The sequence below is a fragment of the Ceratotherium simum genome, chromosome 20 (assembly GCF_057802395.1).
Source record: "Ceratotherium simum simum isolate JZ-2026a chromosome 20, ASM5780239v1, whole genome shotgun sequence".
NCBI classification, from domain to species: Eukaryota; Metazoa; Chordata; class Mammalia; order Perissodactyla; family Rhinocerotidae; genus Ceratotherium; species Ceratotherium simum.
This window is the reverse complement of record NC_141919.1, coordinates 5640487-5661930: the sequence shown is the minus strand read 5'-3', so window position 1 is coordinate 5661930 and position 21444 is coordinate 5640487. Positions and strand designations below refer to the sequence as shown.

Below are 21444 nucleotides of genomic sequence, written 5' to 3'. Positions count from 1 at the left end.
AGGCTCTTGTAAACTTTAGTCTTTGTCACAAAAGTTGTCTCTACTTGGTGTGCCCTAGATTCCCATGCTGTGAGGTGGCAGAGGGGCCTGTGCCCAACTTCCCTGACTGTCACTCACTGTGGGGACAGCTCACTTCCCTTCTCTGGCCTTGGTTTACTCGTGTGTGCAGGGGTGGGGAGTGGTGGGTGAGAGAACTTGATGTGAAGGCCGCTAAGTTCTCTGGCAAGGTCTGATAAAAAAACAAGCACTTCTCTCCAAAAGACCCAACCAAACCCAAACCACAACACGCTTCTTAGTCTGCCCGCAGCCTCACTTCAGGGCTCTGCTTCTGCCACCCCAAACTCAAAGAGTATCATGGAAGATTCTGCTCCTGGGATGCTTCCCTTGCATTCCTGCATTTGGCCTTTTCCCCTTGTGACTCTTCAGTCTCCTTCCTCTGTTTCTAGTGGTGTTTCTTGTCCCCCGCTCCACTACCCTCAACTCACACACACACACACACACACACACACACACACACACTCTCTCTCTCTCTCAAACAGGCATCTGTCTGGCTCCAAAGCCCCTTTAACAGATTGTAAAGAAATCTTGGGTTGCAGGACCTGTGGGTCAACCACCTTCATTCCCACTGAACCTAGCTTGATAAGGTTAATACCATCAGAGAGGCAACAATGTATAGGAACCTGGTGTAACTGAAAGGAGCTCTGGGTGGGGAGATGGGAGGTGGGGTTCATATCCACACTCTCACAGTATCAGAACCTGGGATCCTGGGGGAGCTGTTTAATCTCACCAGCCAGAGTTTCCTCCTTGAAGGAGGAGATTGGGGCTTGGATGGATGCTAACCCCTGAAAGGCTCCATGGTTCTGAATCAGTCAGCCATGGGCGCTAGTGTTTCCTTTTCTGTTCTGGAATTCACCTTTGCCTCCTCCCCTGGGGCCGACATAGAGCTTGCAGCAGTTCCCTTGGTAGCTTAAGCAGCAGCAGTTCTATCTGTGAGTTTTCTCTAAATCCAACTCCACAGTTGAGGTCCGATGGCTTTGCAGGTTGCCTTGCCCCTTGCCATCCTGGGTTGGCAGTGCTCCCATGGTTTCCCACTAATTGAAGCAAACTTTTACTTTTTTCCTGAGATAGTATTCTTAATATGTCCTGTGTACCTGCAGTCTCAGTAATTGTATCCGCTAATCCACAGGGTCGTGTCTGATCAGAACACCTGTCATGGTGTGTGTGTTCTGACATTTTCAGCCCACTCTTGGTCCATTTCTGTGGATGGTGCTCTGGAGGGATTTCTAACCGGCTTGCCTCTTTGGCCAGTCTCCACCTTCTGAGAACCCCAAAACAGGAGCTTGCACCAAAATCAGATCTCATCTTTCTGCCCCCATCGAGTTTTCCTTTCATCCTGGCTGGAATAGTTTACCGCGTGTTTCCCAATTGTCATGTGGGCTGCCTGCCATCTAATTCAAACTTCATGCAACCATTAGTTCAGTTCAACTAGTGTTTATTGAGGACACTGGGATGCCACAGACAAATAAGTTACTGTACTGAGGCAAGGAGCTCCTGAGTAGCTAATATCTAATGGGAGAGACAGATGCATAAACATCTAATTTTTATAATGTGATAAGGACAGTCAGTGCACTTGAGGCTAAAACCCACACTTATATGGTGATTGTTTCAGCTTCAGCCAGCCATGGGGCCATTTATAGAGTGCTTCCTCCCAATTGTGCATAGTTTTCACCATTTAATAGTGAAAGGCGTAGATGTGTAGACTGGATGTGAACAATCCCCAGTCCCTACTTCCTGTGATAGCAATCACCCAGCTGAGTTTTGTTATTTCCTCTCTCTCAAAAATTTGTGATGTTCTGTGGCCTCATCTTCTCCTATTCCATGTGAGCAAGCTGCCTGCCCCTGAAACCAGTCTTTCCCTTCCATCAGGATGGAAGGGCTGGAGTGTCTTTTGGCTGAAGCTAATCACTCCACGTCTGTACAGATCCCATCCTCTTAAACTTGTCTCTGTCAGCGACTTTCCCTCTCTCACCTGTATTTCAGTCTCTTTCTCTTGTAAACATTGGAGTTTAAGCAGAACCAGGTCTCTCCCATCCTCGAACAGTTTTCCTTTAGCACCGTTGCCTCCCTCTCCTTCCATCCATGTGTAGTCTCTGCCCTTTCCCCTCTCCCTTCAAAGCTTGACCTGAGAAGACTGGTCTGTATTCATGATGTCTGTTTCCTCACCTTCTAATCTAGCTTCAGTCCTCTGCATCCTTGAACTCGCTCTCCTCCACTGTCTCCAAAGACCTTCCCGGGGCTAAATCCAAGGCATAGTTCTCTGTCCTTCTCTTACTTACTTTGTAACAGAACTTGGCCTCATTTCTCACGCCCTTCCTCCTGAAGCATCCTTTTCCTTTGGCCTCGGTGTCACTGCACTCTCCTTGCTTTCTCCCAGTCCCTCTTGCTGCTGCTGCTTAGGCTGACTTGTTGGCACCCTTTCCTGTGCCCCTAAAAGTTGATGTCTCTTGGGCTTCTGTCCTAGGGCCGCTTCTCTTTCTGGGCTATCCCTGGGTGACGTCACCCTTGTCCGTGACTTGTGTTGCCTTCTGCATGCTGATGATGTCCTAATCTATGTTCCCATCAACTATCAATGATGACCTTTGGGCTCATGTGCCCAGCTGCCTATGACCATTCCTCTTGGATATGTCATAGTGTGTCACACTCGACATTTCTAAATTAAATTCATCATCCTCACTCCAAATCCATCTCCTGTGTTTCCTGTCTTAATGGATGGCACACCGTCCACTTGGTAATATATGCCGGGAACCTTGCCTCCTCCCCCTCTTTAACCCCTATGTTCATTCAATTACCAAATCTTGCTGATTCATTTTCATAAATTTCCCAATTTCTTAAATTTGTTCAATTTTTTAAATCTCTACTGCCTTCTTTTCTTTCTTTCTCTCTTTCTCTCAACAAATATCCATTGGGCTGTGCTCTGTGTCATGCTAAGTACTTGGGATGTGGTGGTGAGAAAGACTGATCTGATCTCTGCTCACCAAGCTTGCAGTCTGGGAGGGGAAACGAATGTCAAACAAGTACTTACATAAACAAAAGAATTAATTCCTTCTACCATAATTTTTGCCTAAAATACTGTAGCTGCTTCCTCCTTGGCATCCTCGCCTCCAGCCTTGCCCTCTCTCTACCCATATGCCACTGTGCTGGAGTGGTCTTTCTAAAATGCTGATCTTATGTCACTGCTTCTGATTGCCCTGTGGCTCCCCTTGTCTCTTAAAATAAAGTCCAAAGTTTTGTTCCTTTTTTTAGTTTTAAAAAAACAAAACCAGATTGTCACTATATTGCTGTATAGCGAGGCATATAACTATCACACAGAACCGCAAATACACAGATCAGCATAACAGTTGCTTTCTACACCATCAGATCTATAAAGGAGAACAAATTATAACTGGAAGCTTGCTTGGTGATCTTGGAATTGGAGCAAGGGCACTTAATTCTTCATTTAAAATGTTAAATGGCATTAAGCTAAGCTTGCCCGAGGCATCCATCTCCATAATGGGAGAGCCTTCACAAAGAGAGTGCAGAACTTGAAGTACTTTGGCCCAGACCTGTGTCCCCTGGATGGACACTCCTTTTTCTCTCTTTCATTCACTGCCCGGCACCAATTCTGATTGACACATTCTTTCTTTGGAAAGGTTAGTGCCTTTAGCCAAGCTTTGCTCAAGCCTGGGATCCTTTCAGATTCCTTAAAGAGATTTTGCACATCTTTTCTTTGAAGTGCATTAATTTTATCGTATGGAATTTTATTAGAAATTAACTTTTTAAAAAAGTAATATTTGAATGTGGTGAGAAATGCAAACAGCACAAAGGAGTGTATCATGAAATATTAGTCTCCCTCCATCACGGATTGCAACCCTCCAACCCCTCAGCCCCCCTCTCCAGTAGCAACTTGGATTTTAGTTGCGTGTATCTGCCTCCAGAAACGGTTGCTTCACACACATGAGGACATATGTATGCCTTTTTCTTTTGTATGAAAATGAGGACATGCTATACCACTGTTCTGTATCTTGGTGTTTTTTTACTTAATGATGTATCTTAAAAATGTTTTTATATCAGCATATGTACACCAACCTTATTTTTTTCACAGCCACACAGTAATCCATTGAATGAATAGACTATATTCTACTGGCCTCCTTTTGAACAACCTTGTGTGCAAGTTCTTAAACACATGCATGATTTTATCTATAAGAAAAGTTTCTAGAATTTGAATTGCAGAGACATTTGCAAGACATTCGTGACTTTGATAGATATTGCCAAGTTGTCTTGCAAAGAGATCACCTCATTTTATTCTCCCACCCAGACTGGAAGCGTCTGTTTTACTACAGCTAAGCCAATACTATTTGTTATCAAACCTTTTGACCCTTGTCAGTCAGACTCCTGGGAAATGGTCTTCACCGTTGTTTTATTTTGCATTTCTGTAATTATGATCCAGGTTGAAAGTCTTTTTATATGTACGTAAGTCATCTGTATTTCTTTTTCAGTGAACTACGTTGTCATATCCTTTAGCTATTTTTTTCTATTGCGTTGGTGGCCTTTTCAAAAAATTGATTCATAAAATCTATTTAACAAAAAGAAAATTTATACTTTGCCTAATGTTTTGCTTGTCCTCTGATGTTGATTATGATATTTCTTCTTCTTCTCCTTTTTGTGGTAACACAGAACAAAATTATTTTTGTAGTAAAATTTATTATTTCCTTTATGGCTTCTATGTTGTAAATATAGCTAAGAGGAGCGTAAATTAAGTCTCCTATATTTTCTTCCACTACTTTTACTACTTCATACTTTTGTATTTAAAGCTTCACCTCATCTGAGTTTTTAAAATATAAGGAGTGAAGTAGCAAAAAAAAATTGTTTTATTATCTTTTCAAGACAGCCAATCAGCTAATCAAATCTCTTGACACAGTTGATTATATGTCTACCTTTTCCTCGCTAATTTAAAATAACAATTTGGTTATAGACGAAGATCACCTTTGTATTTGGTCCTATTTTGGGATCTACCCTGTTCTGTTAATCAGTCTGTCTATTTACATGCCAGCACTAAACTTTTTATCTCCTAAAACTTCATGTCGTTGTTTTTTTCTACTTGAAGTATTGGTCTCAATCACTCATCTCTTCTTTCAGAATTTTCAGGGTTATTCTCGCATGATAATTTTTCCATATGAATTCTAGGAATTGCTTGCCTAACTCCACATTATATTGGTGTTTTAAATTAAGATAGCATTACATTTATATATTTAAATGAGTCTTAAAGCCCTGCATCCTCCGGTTCAAACCTCTAGCCCCGTTTCTTGCCTCTCTTTTTCTTCGATGAGATGATACATCCACTCTGAGCTTTCACTTCCCCTGCTGAGCTGTCCTCTCACTTACCTCCCAGGCTGCACACTGGCCGTCCTACCACTGGGCTGTGTGTCTCCACCAGGCTCTCTCATAGCCTCCCATGTTTCTCAATCCCAGCGTAGGTCACTTAGCATCGTAAATGCATGCCTGGCTACCTGTCTGTCCACACCATTAGAATACTGTCGGCATGAAGGCAGGGACCATGCGGGTCTTGTTAACTGCTCTTCCCCAGCACCCAGAACAATGTCCCAGATCTCCACATTATACACATACGTGTGGACACACACGCGCACTCCCATACTGGTCTATCATCTAGAATTCCAAATAAGAGTATTGTTCTTTGGGCCATCAATATGTAAATTTCTAGATATGACTGTTCTAAAGCCATCAGGTTAAGATGTTTGTTTAAATAAATAACCTTTATGGAATTAAATAGCACAACGTTGGTTCATGCACAGTAAGAAATTGATTCATTGTAGGGATATAGCGTAGCTGGAAAGGAAGAAAGGCAAAGCTTTGTTGAGGCAGGCTGATTACATACCCAACAGGAAGAAGGGATAGGGCAGAGAGGGGAGGATGAGGGCAAGCAGATGAAGAGAGATGCACAACAGGCCAGCTCAACAACAGAGGTAAATCCAGGAAAAAGAATCGTTCCAGGGACATCTGATCTGCAGCAAACAGATAGGTCTAATGAGAAAGGTTTGTGCCTTTTCTGTGGTGTAAGAGCTAATAATGCTGTCCCTGTGGATCAATGCAGTTTTCCCTGTGACTGCATTTGTGGTGCTTCACTTAAATGCGGTTCTGGGGTTCTGGTGTGTGGTTTCAGATGTGATTTATGCTTCTTGTAGTAGGGTTGGTAGACTGTTCATTTTCCTTAAAGAACCACAGACATCAGGAGTATAAAAAGATGGTGTGTCAGGTCCAGTTGGATGTGCCATCTGATGCACAGACTTTGTGCCTTTGCAATCAAGGTGTGTTGGGCTGATCCTGTGAATGTTTGGTGGGGCTTCTTTTATATTTATAATAATTAACGGTATCAAGCTCAGTAGAAATTTTGATAGTTTGAAAAATTGATCATAAAACAACTGATAGACATATGAGATTGGAAAGCTTTTAAAAATAGAGTGGGGAAGTGTATAGGTGAACAGATTGTGTTGAATAATCCAAAAAGATATTTCTCCCTTGAGATAAATAACATCCATTTATTTACGTTTACACTATGCAGTATGTTCATAATGTACATACAAATGAATATAGTTTAGACTCTTAGTGTATTTTGAAAGTTAATTTTTAAAAAGTAATGGGCATTATAGGGGCTGGCCCAGTTGTGCAAGCGGTTAAGTGCGCGCCCTCTGCTGTGGCAGCCTGGGGTTCGCCGGTTGGGATCCTGGGCGTGCACCCATGCACCACTTGTTAAGCCATGCTGTGGCGGCGTCCCGTATAAAGTAGAGGAGGATGGGCACGGATGTTAGCCCAGGGCCAGTGTTCCTCAGCAAAAAAGAGGAGGATTGGCATCGGATGTTAGCTCAGGGCTTGTCTTCCTTACAAAAAAAAAAAAAAAAAGAATGGGCGTTATGGAACCAACATACAACGTTTAACTCTGATGAGAAGAGTCTTATTTTGGCTTGAGTCACTGGCTCTCATGGTAAGCCTGGGTGACCATCTGGGGTTTAACTTCCTAGCCATCTCATTTATTCTTTCAGGGAATTGCCCTCTCACCAGTAAGAAGTGTCTTCTGGAACTTAACTGCCTGGTCCCTTGAGGGAGCCATTGAGCCTTTGGTCCCCCCCACCCCAGCCTAGCCTAGAATCCACTCTGTCATCACTCTCCTTTCATTGTATTTTATATCTATGCAGGGACAGTTTAGAGAGCAATAGATATTCTATTGACAAAGTTATCTTTTCCCATGGATAGCTGAAATGGAGGATAGGAATTGACTGTTTATACATGTAAATGTTGATTGATTGATCACTTCTTTCATTCATTTAGTCAATTAGTCCATCAATAAATTTGTTTTGAACATGTCCTCCTACCTTGCACTTTTCTGGATCCTGGGTTACAAGACTTAGGCCAACTCCTACCACTTGTATGGCCTTTTTTTTTTTTTCTGCTGAGGAAGATTCACCCTGAGCTAACATCTGTGCCAGTCTTCCTCTATTTTGTATGTGGGTTGCCGCCACAGCGTGGCCACCAACGAGTGGTGTAGGTCTGTGCCTAGGAACTGAACCTGGGGCTGCCAAAGAGGAGCGTGCCGAACTTAACCATTAGGCCTCAGGGCCGGCCCCTATATGACCTTTTGAAGGTCATCAGTGGAGTTCCCCAGTCAGATCACTCCCACTCTTCTCTCTCAAAGCTGTGTAGACATTCCAGCCTACACATCCGAACTCCATCAACACCAACACAGACAGCAGCCTTGGACCTCCCCCTCCCCCACACCATTGTCCCTAGGGGCATGCACATCTATAGCATGGCACAGCCTCAGGAGGACAGACTCATAGAAAAGGGCTGCACAGGCCCTGGGAGTGGGCTCAGGGCCTTTGGGTAGGGAATTCTGGGATCCTACTAGGTCAAGAAGGAAGGTGTGATTTCCAGGTAGGAGCAGCCTGTTGGCCCAGTAGACTCCTTGCCTCATACGGAGGAACTTGGCTGGAAAAGTACCAGAGTGAGGGCCTCTAACATGCCTGGGCCCACTGCCCAGAGCTAAGGGCTCTAGGGACAAGGCTGTTTGGGCCTCTGCCTTGTGGATCTGGCCTCTGCATCATCATAGTTTTGAGCTATGATGATGTTCTGGAACAGAGGAAGTGCAGGGCTTATGCCCTGGGAGCATGCAGTGGGGTGGCCAGGCTACCAGACTCTCCTCCCATTGCAGTGCCCCCCTCTCTTCAGGGAAATTCTCAAGCATGGGGGTCCGTGTTTCCCAGAAGGACAGCATGTGCAGGATTCCTCCCCTGATTTGTATTACAACAAATTTTGTGATTTCACAGACACAGACGGATCAGCAAAGCACAGATCTGCCCCCAGCAGTTAGTGGGGATTGTTAAACATCAGCAGCTATGAGTTTCCACCTTTCTCTCTTCCCCGTACAGATTTTACTATTACTCCTGAAAGGTTTATATCTGAATATAATATTTTAAGAAACAGCTCATTATGGATGAATAGTTTTTTTTAACTGGCACCCCAGCAGGATCCTGGGATTGTGAAAACTGTGCCTAAAAGTTTCCTTTCCTCATTATTTTTTTTTTCTGAATTGAAAAATCACTGAATATGTCAATTTCTGTGCATAGGTGGATCAACGAATTAATTTGTCATTTTCTTTGGGAGTTTGTGTGGGGGAGTGATACAGGTCGTGAGGCAGGATACTGGGTGGGTTAACAGCCCCCCTATGAAGCTGTCTGTCTCTGCTACTTTGGACTAGTTATTAAAGTTCTCTCTGTGTCTCAGTTCCCCCGGCTATGAAAAAAGGACCGTAATAAAACCTTTGTCTTTGGGTTTCTGTGAGGTTAAAATGAGCTGATGCATGTAAAATATTCACACCAGTGCCCAACACAAAATGAGAACTCAGCTGTTAGTTTTTATTTTGTGTGACTATCCTCAACTATATTTTGAAGGAACGTAGACTTTGTAGAGCTGGGGGAGGACAAGAAAGCAAAAGAATCTGCCTTGAGTATGGCACTGGACAGGCGCTGGGGTTGAGGACAGATGTAAAAGGGCGTTGGTTCTCTTCATTACTCTCATGTTGTGGGACCTGGCGTGCTCAGCTGATTGGGATGTTGACCATTTGTGTGCTAAGCAGTCGTGGGTCAGATTTAGCCACAGTTATTCAGGTCATGGTCTTTGTTCTGCAACTTTATTTTGCTTGATAGACTTGTTCCATTTTATTTATTAGGTTGTTTACAACAGTTCCCCTGACTGGAGTTTATCAGTCACTTCGTACTCCATTTTCTCTTTTAACTGTCTTTCTTACTCATTAATTGCAAGGGCTTTACAAAATATGTCTTTTTTTTCTTTGTTTTTAAATTCTGGTAAAATATACATAGCATGCAATTTACCATCTTAACCATTTTTAAATGTGCAGTTCAGTGTTATCAAGTATGTTCACATCGTTGTGCAGTCATCACCACCATCCATCTCCAGAACCCTTTTCATCTTGCAAAACTGAAACTCTGTACCCATTAAACGACGACTGCCCACTCCTCTCCCCGTAGCTCCTGGCAACTACCATTCTACTTTCAGTCTCTGTGAATTTGACTACTCTAGTATCTCAAAATTTGCATCCTTTTGAACAATGATGTATTACTTGGATTAAAAGTTTTTATAAGAGATTTGTTTAGGATTTTTAGATGCACTCACACTTTCTTTCTGCAAAATATCTTCTCTTTATGGTGGCCTTACACGACCACTTATGACTGGGATTCCTTTCCACCAGCATCTTTGTAGTTTAACTCCAAAAAAGTGATCGCTAGCCTTCTGTAAAAGTTACTGAAGGTTACCATGTAAAGGGAAACAAGTGAAGATAAAATGAAGTGTTCCTCACGTTCTCTCACTCTCCTTACTCCCACAGCCCACAAATGTTGGCTGCAAAATTGTGCCAAAATCTTCACAGAGATCCTAAAATCTTACCACTCCAATCATTCTCTTTTCTTGCCATTTTGCCTGATGCTCATTTTTCTCTGCACCATGCGTGATCTGTCCTGAATTGGAGCAGAAATATTATTTCCAAAAATTCTCTTTGTATGGAATGATTTGGCCTGACTGGGGGCCAACGGCTTACAAAACCATGTTCTCCTGTGATTAGTGTTGACTTGAACGCTTCTTAGACTTCTTAAGGCAGGGGCTAATCGTGGGAAGTTCTTCTCCCCTGGTCCTCAGTGAAACATTGATCTGTCTGAAATAACAGGGAAAGAGAAAAAGACATATTTTAAAAGAGATAATTTTGTGTTGGGTTGGAGTTGCAAGAAGATTTTGCTTTTTTATGAACAATCACTCTGAAACACAAAAAATAATGGATGCAATGATTTACTAACTCATTTCTTGAAAACAACTAAAAGATAATTTTATAGTATCAGCGTATGGGTCATAATGACCACTTAATTTGTATCGAATGACTATTAGAAATGTTACAAGTAATCAATTTATCATCAATCTTTGAATAACTGATAATTATTTTACGCAATAAGGTTAATAAGGTAAAAATGAGAGGGAGGGAATGAGGAATAAAAAAAGAGACTAGAACTCTCTAGAACTGACTCTAACAGTTGACATAGTTGCTGTAATTGAGTGCGACATTTGTCCTCAGTGAAAAGAGAAACTCATTATTAGGAAGGAGAATGCCTACTAATTCCACAGGAACATAGCTTTGTCTGGCACTGTGTTCTAACAGGAATTTCTATTGCAGGGACAATGAGTGATGTAATTCACAGCTTTTATGAAAAATACAGAAGTAGATTTCATTTTCTTCTTACTGAGAGACCCAGCGAAATTTGGGGGAAGCGACACGACATGAATTCTGCAAGGAGGCTAAAGTGGTCCAAGAATTTAATTCCCCTGTGCTGTAATTATAAAACACAACTCAGGATCTTTGTCTCCCATCCCCACATATCCTTTGCTGAACCAGGCTTTGCTAGAAGCTGGACTAGATGATTTGAGGTTGTCCTCTCTGACTAGGGCCTGGAAAATTTTAATCTCTGTTGCTGGTTAAGGCCAGATCCGTCCTCTTTGGAAACCAGACAAGCAGATGGTGAGGCTGACATCGTTTTACAAAGACCAAACACCCTGGCCCACGTGCTCATCCAGGTGGAAGCCACCCTGACTGCGGACTAGATGAGCTGCGGAGGCACCAGCGGGCAGGTCCAGGCTTGCTGGGGGAAGCAGCGCCTTTGACTGCCCCAGAACTTGGACAGATGCTTGTTTGAGACTGCAGAGTTCCACCCGCAGAGCACAGCAGAGATGGTTTTAGCCTAGAAGCTGTTAGGAGCAGGTGTGACCAGACGCCCCCTCAGGCTCCTGGGGTGCCCCCAACTCTGAGAGGGATGGCCCCTCATGGGCCTGCCAGGATGAATTAGCTGTGGAGCATACCTCAAGTTACCCAGTGGGCTGACTCATGTTTCTGGTGGTTTCATATTGACTGATGTTAGAGAGCACTTGCCCAAAACAAAAATTTTGGCTTAAACATAACTTAAGCCTCCTTCTTGACAGGAGTTTGGTATCAGGACCATTTCCTTCCTGGGGCTCTTCATTTAATATTGTGAAACTATGTCATGGTACATGGTTAGTTACTTGTCTTTCCATTTACTGTAGCAGGTTATTGAGACCTATTGAAAGATTTGAGACCTAACGTGAAATATATAACGATATTAAGTAAATTAGTCAGAAGGAAAATGATTTTTTGTCAGGAAAAAACACATCCTTTGCTCTTCCTAGGGATTTATTTACCACTGTAGCAAGTATGAAATTATACTCAACTATGTCTGTATCAGTTTTAGTTAGTTTTTAGCAACAGAGGAAGCTTCTAAAGCTTCTGGAACAGGTAGAAGTAACTTTTTTTAAAAAGTGAGGTATTTTTATTGTGACTTCTGTGTCATTTTATTTGATGAGACTTATTTCAGGGACCTCTGTGCATGGAGATGACTTATCTGTTCAGAAGAACAATTGGAAGATTGAAGTCTCAGAGGAAATTACAAGCAAGATTTAAGTCAGGTGTCATAGAATCTTTCCATGGGCCAGTGAAATAGCCAAGGTCAGTCAGGAATGTGACCAACTGGAAATGTGCTCCAAACCCCCAGGGGCAATGTTACTGAACTTGCCCTGACTGTTGCCAGGAAGAAATGCTAGTCCAGTTTGGTGGACCTTCTGGGTATTTTTAAGAGAATATAGAAGTTCAGATTTTTAAAATGTGAAATCTTCCCATTTGGAGAAGTTAGTGACTAATAAGAAAATATGAAAAAAATAAAAGACCCTGTGTTGACTAGATCCAGGTTACTTGCTGTCATTGTGATTTCTGGTTGATCAGTTTATATGGTTTACATATCACATTATTTGTAGACTGGGGTACAATCCTAAGTCTGCATGGGAGACTATGCTCAGAAGACAAATTAAACTTATATTTTCCTGGTGAAGACTGATGTGTTTATGGAGAAAGCCAAGTTTAAGTTTTTTTTCATAATTAATTTTTCTGGTTATAAGCTGTGGTGTTCCTTGTTGAGAACCACCTTGTTGATAGAGGAGGATAAAAATTTTATGTAAATACTCATAGAGAAACCGAGAGTGTAATTTTTTCTTCATAATATTTTGTTAAAGCTTTCTTATAATTTTGTGCTGAAGGGAACTGAGACATTGTCAAGTCCAAGTTTCCTCTTCCACAGATGTGGTCCCTGGAGGTAAGGTGAGATTAAGATCATCAGCCAGTGACCAAGCCTGGCCTTAAACCTTGGTCTTCTCCTCATTGTTAATAATAACTAGCATTAATTGAGGTCCTCGTATTTGCTAGGGCAGTTTTCTAATTTCCCAATGACCTCCTGAGGCGGTTACTCTTGTCACCTCATTTTACAGATGAGGAAACTGAGGCATAGGGACTTGCCCCAGGTCACAGGGCTGTAAGAGGTGAAGCTAGTGGAGTGTGTTTATCCCTCCACCATGCCACTTCTTAGTTTCCAGGCACTTGTATTCTTAACTTCCCAGGGTATTTGGGCTATTCTAGAAAGCTGCAGTCTCTGAGTTTGGCATTGTATAAGAATCTGAAGAAGATGTTTTATTTATCTCCTATTAGCTCTATCTAGATATAATACATCACAGCATCCTGTAAAATGTCCTCATTCCTTTTCATGACTATTGTTTTTAGACTGTGATTATTTGTAAAGATCCATTTTGCAGAAATTTTAGAAATTATTCTTTATCAAAGGTGCGGGATTTACAAGTCCACAATCCTAGTGGTGTGACATACTGGCTACGAGCTCAGACTTCAGAGGAGGCAGATCTGGCTTCAACTCCCTATTGGGGAGCTATGTGACGTTGGGGAAGTGACCTGGCCTGGTTGGACCTCAGTTTCCTCTTTTGAAAGTGGAAAGAATCACAGCGCTCTCCTGGTAGCATTGTTGTGTTAAGGGAGACAATCTCTGAGTCCCTTGTGCCTGGCACATAGTTAGTCCTCCATTAAAGGGACTTACTGTGCTACTTCTATGCCCAGGGCCAAAAGGAAGGTGGAAATGCTGATGCTAAATAGCATGTGCTGGTGTGTTGTTTGAATTCAGGTTCTGAGCATGCTTGTTTGGTGTTCTCTAATTTGTGTCTTCACAGCTGGGGTGGGGTACCCTCTCTTAAGAATGGAGCAATGGACTGAGAGATTCCCATTTTGAGTCCTGCTTTGGCCCGTCATGGATTGACTTTCAAAACTCTTTCTCAGCATTTTGCTGAGAAACTGAAGCTACCTGGTTGTGGACTCAGGGAAAAAGGGCATTTTTTTAAAAGGATTATTATATTCCCTATGATGGGAATCTTAGCGCAGAGAGGATTGCGTCAGAGTTGAAATGCTGCTGCCCATGGCTGTAAGCCTGGACACACATGGCAATCTCTTGTGGAGGTGGAGTTGTATCTACTTTTATTAGCTTATTTATGTATTGACATTTATTTGGGGGTGGAGGTGGGGGGTGGCCAGGGTAGCAGGAAATGATTCCGTTTTGAAGAGTGGCCATTAGAAATATTCACTGCTGTTTCCATTTCTTTTTGATGTATTGCCAGAGTACAGTTCAGGTAATAAAGTCTAAGTTAAAGGGAAATTTTACTTTTGAGCAATACTGCTGTTAAGCTAATACACACAAAGAAAAGATGCATTAGAAACCAGTCTTTATTACTTGGGAAGAGTACCTGGAGGAATTACTTGGTAGATTGTTAAAGCCAATGTGAAATCTTTTAAAATGGGATGAGTACCCTTTCCAGGAACCTGTATTTCAAAAATATTTCTGCAATTTTTTCCTAAAATTACCTCTTCTCTCTTTTTTTCCAAAAAGCCACCTATAAGCTTTTTGTTAAGCTTCAGGAGAGGAAATTCTTGACCCTCAATAAAACGTCTTAGTGAAGGTACTGGATGTCAGTTGAGACTGGAGAAGCTTTGGTGACAATACAAAATAAAAAGGCAAATAGCATGGACTTTGCTTACGTTTGAATTCTGTATCTGTCACCTTTCCGGTCACTCTTCAAGGCCTGACCTCCATTTAAGCCTTCACTGACCTGCCCAGTAATATCTTCTAGCTCCGTCCACGGTGTCCCCACAGGTGCTTGCACCTCTGCTTGGAACTGTCTCTTTTCTGCTCACCAAACACAGTGGCCGTGAGCACTGTCCCCAGAGAGCGTTACCTCCTTCAAGGTTCAGACCGCTGGCCCTGAAGATCCTTGGAGGCCATTTCTAGCCTTAACATTCCTGAGACTGAGGGGTCCAGTGGCAAATAAATGCTCATCTTCCATGGGTGATTAGTTTTTAATCATTTAAAAAAATAAATAAGTAATTGGATTGAGTGTGTTGTATACTTGTGATCTAAAATTTTCTTCTAGATCAGACAAATTTTGCTTTCAAAATTGACTCTCCATCCTCCTCTGTTATTGTCTTTACTTCATTTCCTTGTTTTCTACATGATAAATGAAGTTATTTTCTATTATCACAATCTTCATTTAGTATTTATTGTGCATCTTTCGTGCACATCTGTGTATGTGTCTGGTGTTTCCAGCGGGGTAATAAAGACTCCAAGGGGAAAGTCCGTGGATCTGTTTGATTTCTTTAAGTCAGCTGACATTCTGTGAGCAGCAGCTCTGTGCCGGGAACTGGAGACACAGTGAGATGAGTAAGATCCCTCTGTTTGAGGAGTTAGTTCAGTTGGGGAGTCAGGTTAATAGAAAAATACAATTGTGGGTACAAAGAGTACTTCCATTCCCTCTAATACTTAATTACAAAGTTAAGAAGTACAATAAATGCTAAAAAAAAAGTGCTTGCCAACTGATGGAATAAAAATGTTCTGATTGGATTGAGTGTCGTGTACAAATCAAGCAGTATTTCAGATATTGCAGGGTCCCAGAATAGGTTTAGGTGAGTTCATTGAGAAGACCCTGGAATATGGGATCCAGCTTTTAGGGAAGTAGATAGTGGTCTTGGAATGTAGTGAAAGTGAAAAACAACAATATAAACAACCATCATAAGATGAGGTCCAGGCAAGAATCCTCTATAGGGATTTGAGAAAGGAGCAGGGCATATTTGGGCAAACAGGATGGTTGACGGCCAACAATGATTCCAGACAGATTGCTGATGGAGGGGTGGGCCAGAGAGCCTGGGAGGCCGAGGAGATAAGTGAGAGAGGTACCTAAGCAGTATCGAATTAAGAAAATCCAAGTCCACCACGTCTCTTTGTCATTATTCAAAGGCTGCCGACTTGCCTAAAAGAGAACTGAGGCAATGTCTGCCAGGTAGAGGTGCGGAAGCTTAGTTTTCCTTGAAGAAGCAAAGCTCTGCTGAACTCGTTTATGAGATTCCTGCCAGACAAGTGCTGGGACCTGGCTCTCGGGGGATGGCTTGTGCCTTAAAACCTCTGGGGCCTCAGCTTTCCAGAACAGTGGGCATAGGTCAGAGGAGTTAGGGGTTGTCATGGAGAGGGAGTGCGTGAGAAAGGCCTGTGCCAAAAGGCTGTGCCTTCCCATTGCTCCGCTGGGCATGAAGCCCTTCTTGGAGATGTGTTTATAACTCATTAAAGAGCCCTCAGACTTGGACGGCACTTTGACGGCAGTGGTGGGAAATGGTTTTCTGAGGGAAAGCCTGCCGCATTGCCTGTGGCTGCATCTTCCAGTTGTCTGCACTGGCTTGGCTCTTCGTCTCTCCTTCCTGACCCTGGGCTGGTCTCCACAGCTGCTGCTTTTCTCGTCAGTGGCAGTGAGATGGGAGAGCTCAAACGGCCTGGCCGGGCAAGATGCTCTCGGAGGCACGTGGAAATCACCAGTAGGGGGCAGCCCAGCATGCTCCTTAGTCTTCTGGTTTCTGTCCAGGGGCTCTGGGGCAGGGAGCAGAAGCCTTTTAGACTGTTTGCCTTTTGGGTGGTCCAAGGAACCAAGAACTTGAGCCCAGGGGTATTTGTCCACCTAGTAACTGAGACGCCCTGGGTCCAGCTTCCCTGCTGTCATTTCCCTTGTATGGCTTTCACTGTCTCTCTTTCTCTATTTCAGTCCTTCCCTTCTTCCCGCTCTCCCTCCCTCCCTTCCCTCCTTCCTTCTTTCTTTTTTCTTCATCAAGTTAAAAAATTCAAAAAAATATAATGACATAATACTTCATGTACTTGTATTCAGAACTGACGCTTTAACATTTTTGTCTTTTTTGTTACATCTTTTTAAATAAATAGCTTAGTAATTTAATAAATAAATATTTTAACAGTTTAAGTTTCTTTATCCCAGGCCTATTCTCCTTTCCCAAGGTGACCTTCCTTGCAATCTTCTTTTTATAACTTTACAAATATCCTTGGCTATGAACATGATGTGGTATCGTTTTCTGTGTATTTTTAAAAGTTCACATAAATTGTTTTGTATTATGTGTACATATCACTATGCAATTTAGGCTATTTTTCTTTCTCACTTAGCATGAAGATCTCTTTCTGCTCAAATATAAAGATCTGGTTCAGTGCAACTTGTTTATTTTACACACCTTATTTTTTTCTGTTTCTTAATCGATAGACACTGGGTTGTTTCCAACTTTCGATCCTGACCGTAGTACAGTGAATATTCTTGTACATGTCTCCTTAGGTGCATGTGTGAGAATTTCTCTCAGGTGAATACTCAGAAGTGGAATTGCTTGGCTATAAAGAGTACCAATTTATAATTTTCCAGGATACCAGCGAATTGCTCTTCAGTGTGGTTGTACCAATTTATACTCCCTCTAACAATGTAAGAGAAATCCTCCACATCCTTAGAAATGCTTTATATTGTAACTTTAAACATTTTGTCCATCTAGTGGGAGAGGAATGGTATGTCCTTGTTTTAATTTGCATTTCAGATTCCTTGTGCGGTGAGCAGCTTTTCATATGTTTCTCGGCCATTGAGGTTTCCTCTCTGTGAATTGTCTGTTATTAACTTTACTGGCTTCCATTCTAATCCTGTGATTTCTCAGTTAATGGGAGCTAAGGAGAGTTTCTTAAGTGGTAGGTTTCACGAGCACTTTATCGCCAGCCTGCATATTGTGGGCATCTCTGCAGATGGTAACTTATGAAAGGGAATTCTTGGCATCTGGAGGGGCACGTACCCCCCTTTTAATACAGCTCTTCTGTTGGTTTTTCCATTTTGACCAGGAAAAAAATTCATTATTTATTTGGTACATTCCTCCCTCCACAGTGAAACAATGTACTCTAGTGACCATTTTTCGTAATTTCACATGGTTCTTTTGACGGTTTTCAGCAAAATCTTCTGTCTGGTCTTACATCCAAGAACAGTTATGCTTTGCTTAATGTCTGACATTTTCATCTCATGAACGCTATGAATTTAGCACTGACTGAATAGATCCCCTTTCCTTCTTTTCTTGGGCATTTGTAACTAGAAAGCTTAGAATTAAGCTTGTGGCCTTTTCCGAATGAGTGTATGCATTTTAAACCTAATTCCTAGCTCCGCAGTATCTCTGCTCTTGCTTTTTTTTTGCTTCTGTGCCTTCCAGTTTTATTTAGGTTAGCTCTTTGTATTTTATTGAATACAACTTGGGAGTTTATAAATTAAAAATCTGATGAAAAATGAAATAAAAATAAAATAAAGGGCATAAATAAAGGAAAGTTAAAGGTAAATGCTCTGTGCCACAGATGTTGGTTAAGTCCCTACTGAGTGTCAGGCCCGTAAGCATGGAGGATGCAGTGATGATCCAGGAGAGAGTTGAAGAACTCAGATGGTTTCAGGACGGTGACAGCCACCACCCTTGCTCAGCTGTAGGGAGTGGACAGGCTTCACTGGAAGTCCTGGTTGTGACCCCAAAGGAAACCCTGCCCACATTATCTACCTTTTTTTTGCTGCAGTTGCACGGAAAAAAAGCATTAAAATTTAGAATTCTCTGGAATACAGTTCTTATTGGGAGATAATTTAGAAGAGGGAGGTCACTGTGGTGTCTATAGAAAATGTTAGTGGAATGAAAATCTTGGGAAAATGTACCTAAAGTGTGCTAATTTTGAAACATTTCATAAAAACTCTTAATGTTGAAAATTGTTATTTGAGCATTAGGTTGGAATCTTAAAATGTTTTCTTCTATGTGTGGGACAGGGATAGAAAGGAATGACTCCTTCCTGCACATCTATGAAGTGCCACACCCTGGGTATCAGGGAGTACCAAGATCTTTGAGCAGAAGATGCTCTGCTGTCGTGGAGGTTGCTTTTTTTATGTAACAGGGGACCATGTTTATGTGGGTCCTTTTAAAACTATTTCTCTTTAGTGTAATTTTGTTCCCTCAGAGCATTTACTAAATTTATTTCTAAAATTCATTTTCTACATGTGGGTGCCACAACCCTTACCATATATCTTGATATCTTTTTAATCTTTTATTGGATTGGGTAGAAGGGAGCTATAGATGCTGTATCTTCTCCCTCATTGGTTGCTATATTTTTCATTTTGACTCTTCTTGGTAACAGCAGGGCTACATATTTGTTTTTTGTCTTAATTGAACTATGTTATGTATCTTGAATTTTTTGAAAAAGGGGAAAATCCATCCTAGCACAACTTCCTATAGTGCCTTTGGAACTCCAAGTGTTGCCCATCCATCCATCCATCCATCCATCCGTTTGTCCATCCGCCCATCCTTCATCCTTTGAATATCTACCTTGTGTAAGGTACTTTGCTAGGTGCTGTGGTGTATATTAAGAATTATAAAACAAGATCCAGCTGTTGTGTCTTTAAAGAGGTTGTGATCTAAGAAAAGTGAATAGAGAGGTACTCAGATAACTGTAGCACAAGGAGATTCCATGGTGGTAGTTTTAGCAGCTTTGTCTTATAGTACTAGGGATTTTATTGCTTGCAAGTGACAGAAATTCAGATCAAACTTCTGTTAGTGACATCTAACCTCAGAGATGGAGGGATCCAAAGGCTAAAGTGGCATTTTTAGGGTTCTATCTCTCTTTAATCTCTTAGCTCTCTTGCCTTCTGCGTGCTGACTTCATTCTTGGACAGTCTCTTTCCTTGTGGCAGAAAAATCCCCCATGGAAGCCCCAGGCCTGTGTAGTCTTTCAGCTGTGATCCCAAAGAAAGAGAGAGACTTGCTCTGTCCCGGCATTCATCTATTTAATTTCAGGGAAGATTCTCATTGGTCTAGTTGAGGTCACATGCACATCTCTGAGTCAGTCATCATGGCCAAGGGGATAGAATTCTCTGTCCAACCAGAGTCACCAGTTTACTCCTGTATTTGAGGGTTCGAGGGGTAGGGAAGAGGAATGTTCCTACAGGGAGTGCACTGGAGCCATGTGGGGTTTGTGAAATGGGCTTCCTGAAAGGAAAAATTGGTATTATTACTGACAAAGATGGAAAGAGGGGATGCTGGGCTAGGAAAAGAGAGAGTGGGGAGGAAGGGAGGGATGGAGGGAGGGAGAGAGAGAGAGAAAGGGGAGGGTAATCTGCTTCAGTATTTTCGGAGGTAAAAGGAGGGAGTGACTGCTGCTCCTGGAATGTGAGGAAGGATGTGATTTGTCTTGTCTGTGATGACGCCAGCATCCCTGTGGCTGTCACCATAGGGTAAAATGCCTTTGAGAGGTAGTGGATGCGTTTCCATTTATTTTCACCCCCCTACACAGTGTATGCCTTGAAAGGGGAGGCACACTGAACATTAAGAAAAAATGAAACCTGGTCAATCATGATTTCTTCTCAGTGGCACTCAGTTTTGCTCTCTTTGCTGTATTTTAAAAAAATGGTGGGGCTAGGGTGGGTGGGGAGGGGTCTCCTTGAGTACCCTGGTGAGGTTGGGTGGAAGTTACCCATTCTTTCGTGCGTTCCTACCTTCTGAGTCACTGGCTTTAACTCTCTGCTTTTTTGCAGTTACATTGCAAATCAGAAGAGGTTAGAAATCATCAACGAAGATGATGTTGAAGCTTACATGGGATTGAAAAACCTGTGAGTACTCAGGACTTGGGTACCTTACCTCAGAGCTTTTTCTTATGCTCTGTTATAGTCAGGTTGGCATTCATCAGTTAATTCTAACATACATGTGATTATGTGTTTTCATAGAACAATTGTGGATTCCGGATTAAAATTTGTGGCTCATAAAGCGTTTCTGAAAAACAGCAACTTACAGCACATGTAAGTAAAGGTTGATTCTTTTGTTTCCAAGGACCCAATTTATTCAATAATTTGTTCCTCTGTTTATTTTCCTTCTTTTCCAGCCCTAAACCTCCTTTTTTAAAGTTAGTATAGTTGTGATAATAGCTTAGAAACATTAGCTTTGATTTTGTTTGATTTCTGAATAGCTTCAGAGGGGTACTTAGAACAGCCTGTTTATTCCCTTTCATGAATTTCTGGGCCATTTCCATCTTGGACGGAGCAATAGGCCAACAGCAAGGAGTCTGATGTGAAAACTATGTCTTGGTACAACGTCCTTGATTCTTTTCCTTGGAATCATGACATGTTCCCTGGAAGACATCAAAACAGTGAATTGAAAGAGGCTGACTTGGCCTTGGCCTTTTTAGGGAACTAAAAATTATTAGTGCTTTTCCTCCCACAACAGATCTTCTTTTGAACCTTCATTTTCCCAAAGCTATCTGTCATGATTGAGAAAAGTGGAGAAAAATCAATCATGGGACATGCCAAAGGTCAGATAATTATTAACAATAGCAAATGTTTCCCCTAAAGTCATGTTGATGCTCTGTCGACTGAAGCCAGATGGAAATACGGAGAGTGGGAGCTCTGCGGATGTTTGCTCCTGGATTCTGTTAGGTGATGGCACGTAGTCAGTAGTGGCCTTCTTGAGAGGATTCTTCATTACACAGAGGATTACACACTCCTGAGCTCAGATTGGTGTCCCCATGGGGACAGTGGGAGCTTCTACTGGAGGAATGTTGTAAACATTCGTTGGCTCTT

The 21444-nt window shown here is 42.1% G+C and overlaps 1 protein-coding gene across 3 annotated transcripts in view; it reads left to right on the top strand.

Annotated features, from left to right (window-relative positions):
* Positions 1-21444, top strand: part of NTRK2 (neurotrophic receptor tyrosine kinase 2) — a 352156-nt gene that overhangs the window by 8095 nt on the left and 322617 nt on the right. For all 3 annotated transcript variants that reach the window (XM_087444336.1, XM_004440798.3, XM_087444335.1), the window contains exons 2-3: positions 20407-20481; positions 20596-20667. In XM_087444336.1, the coding sequence (XP_087300462.1) occupies positions 20407-20481; positions 20596-20667 (147 nt within the window). The remainder of the gene's footprint in view (positions 1-20406; positions 20482-20595; positions 20668-21444) is intronic.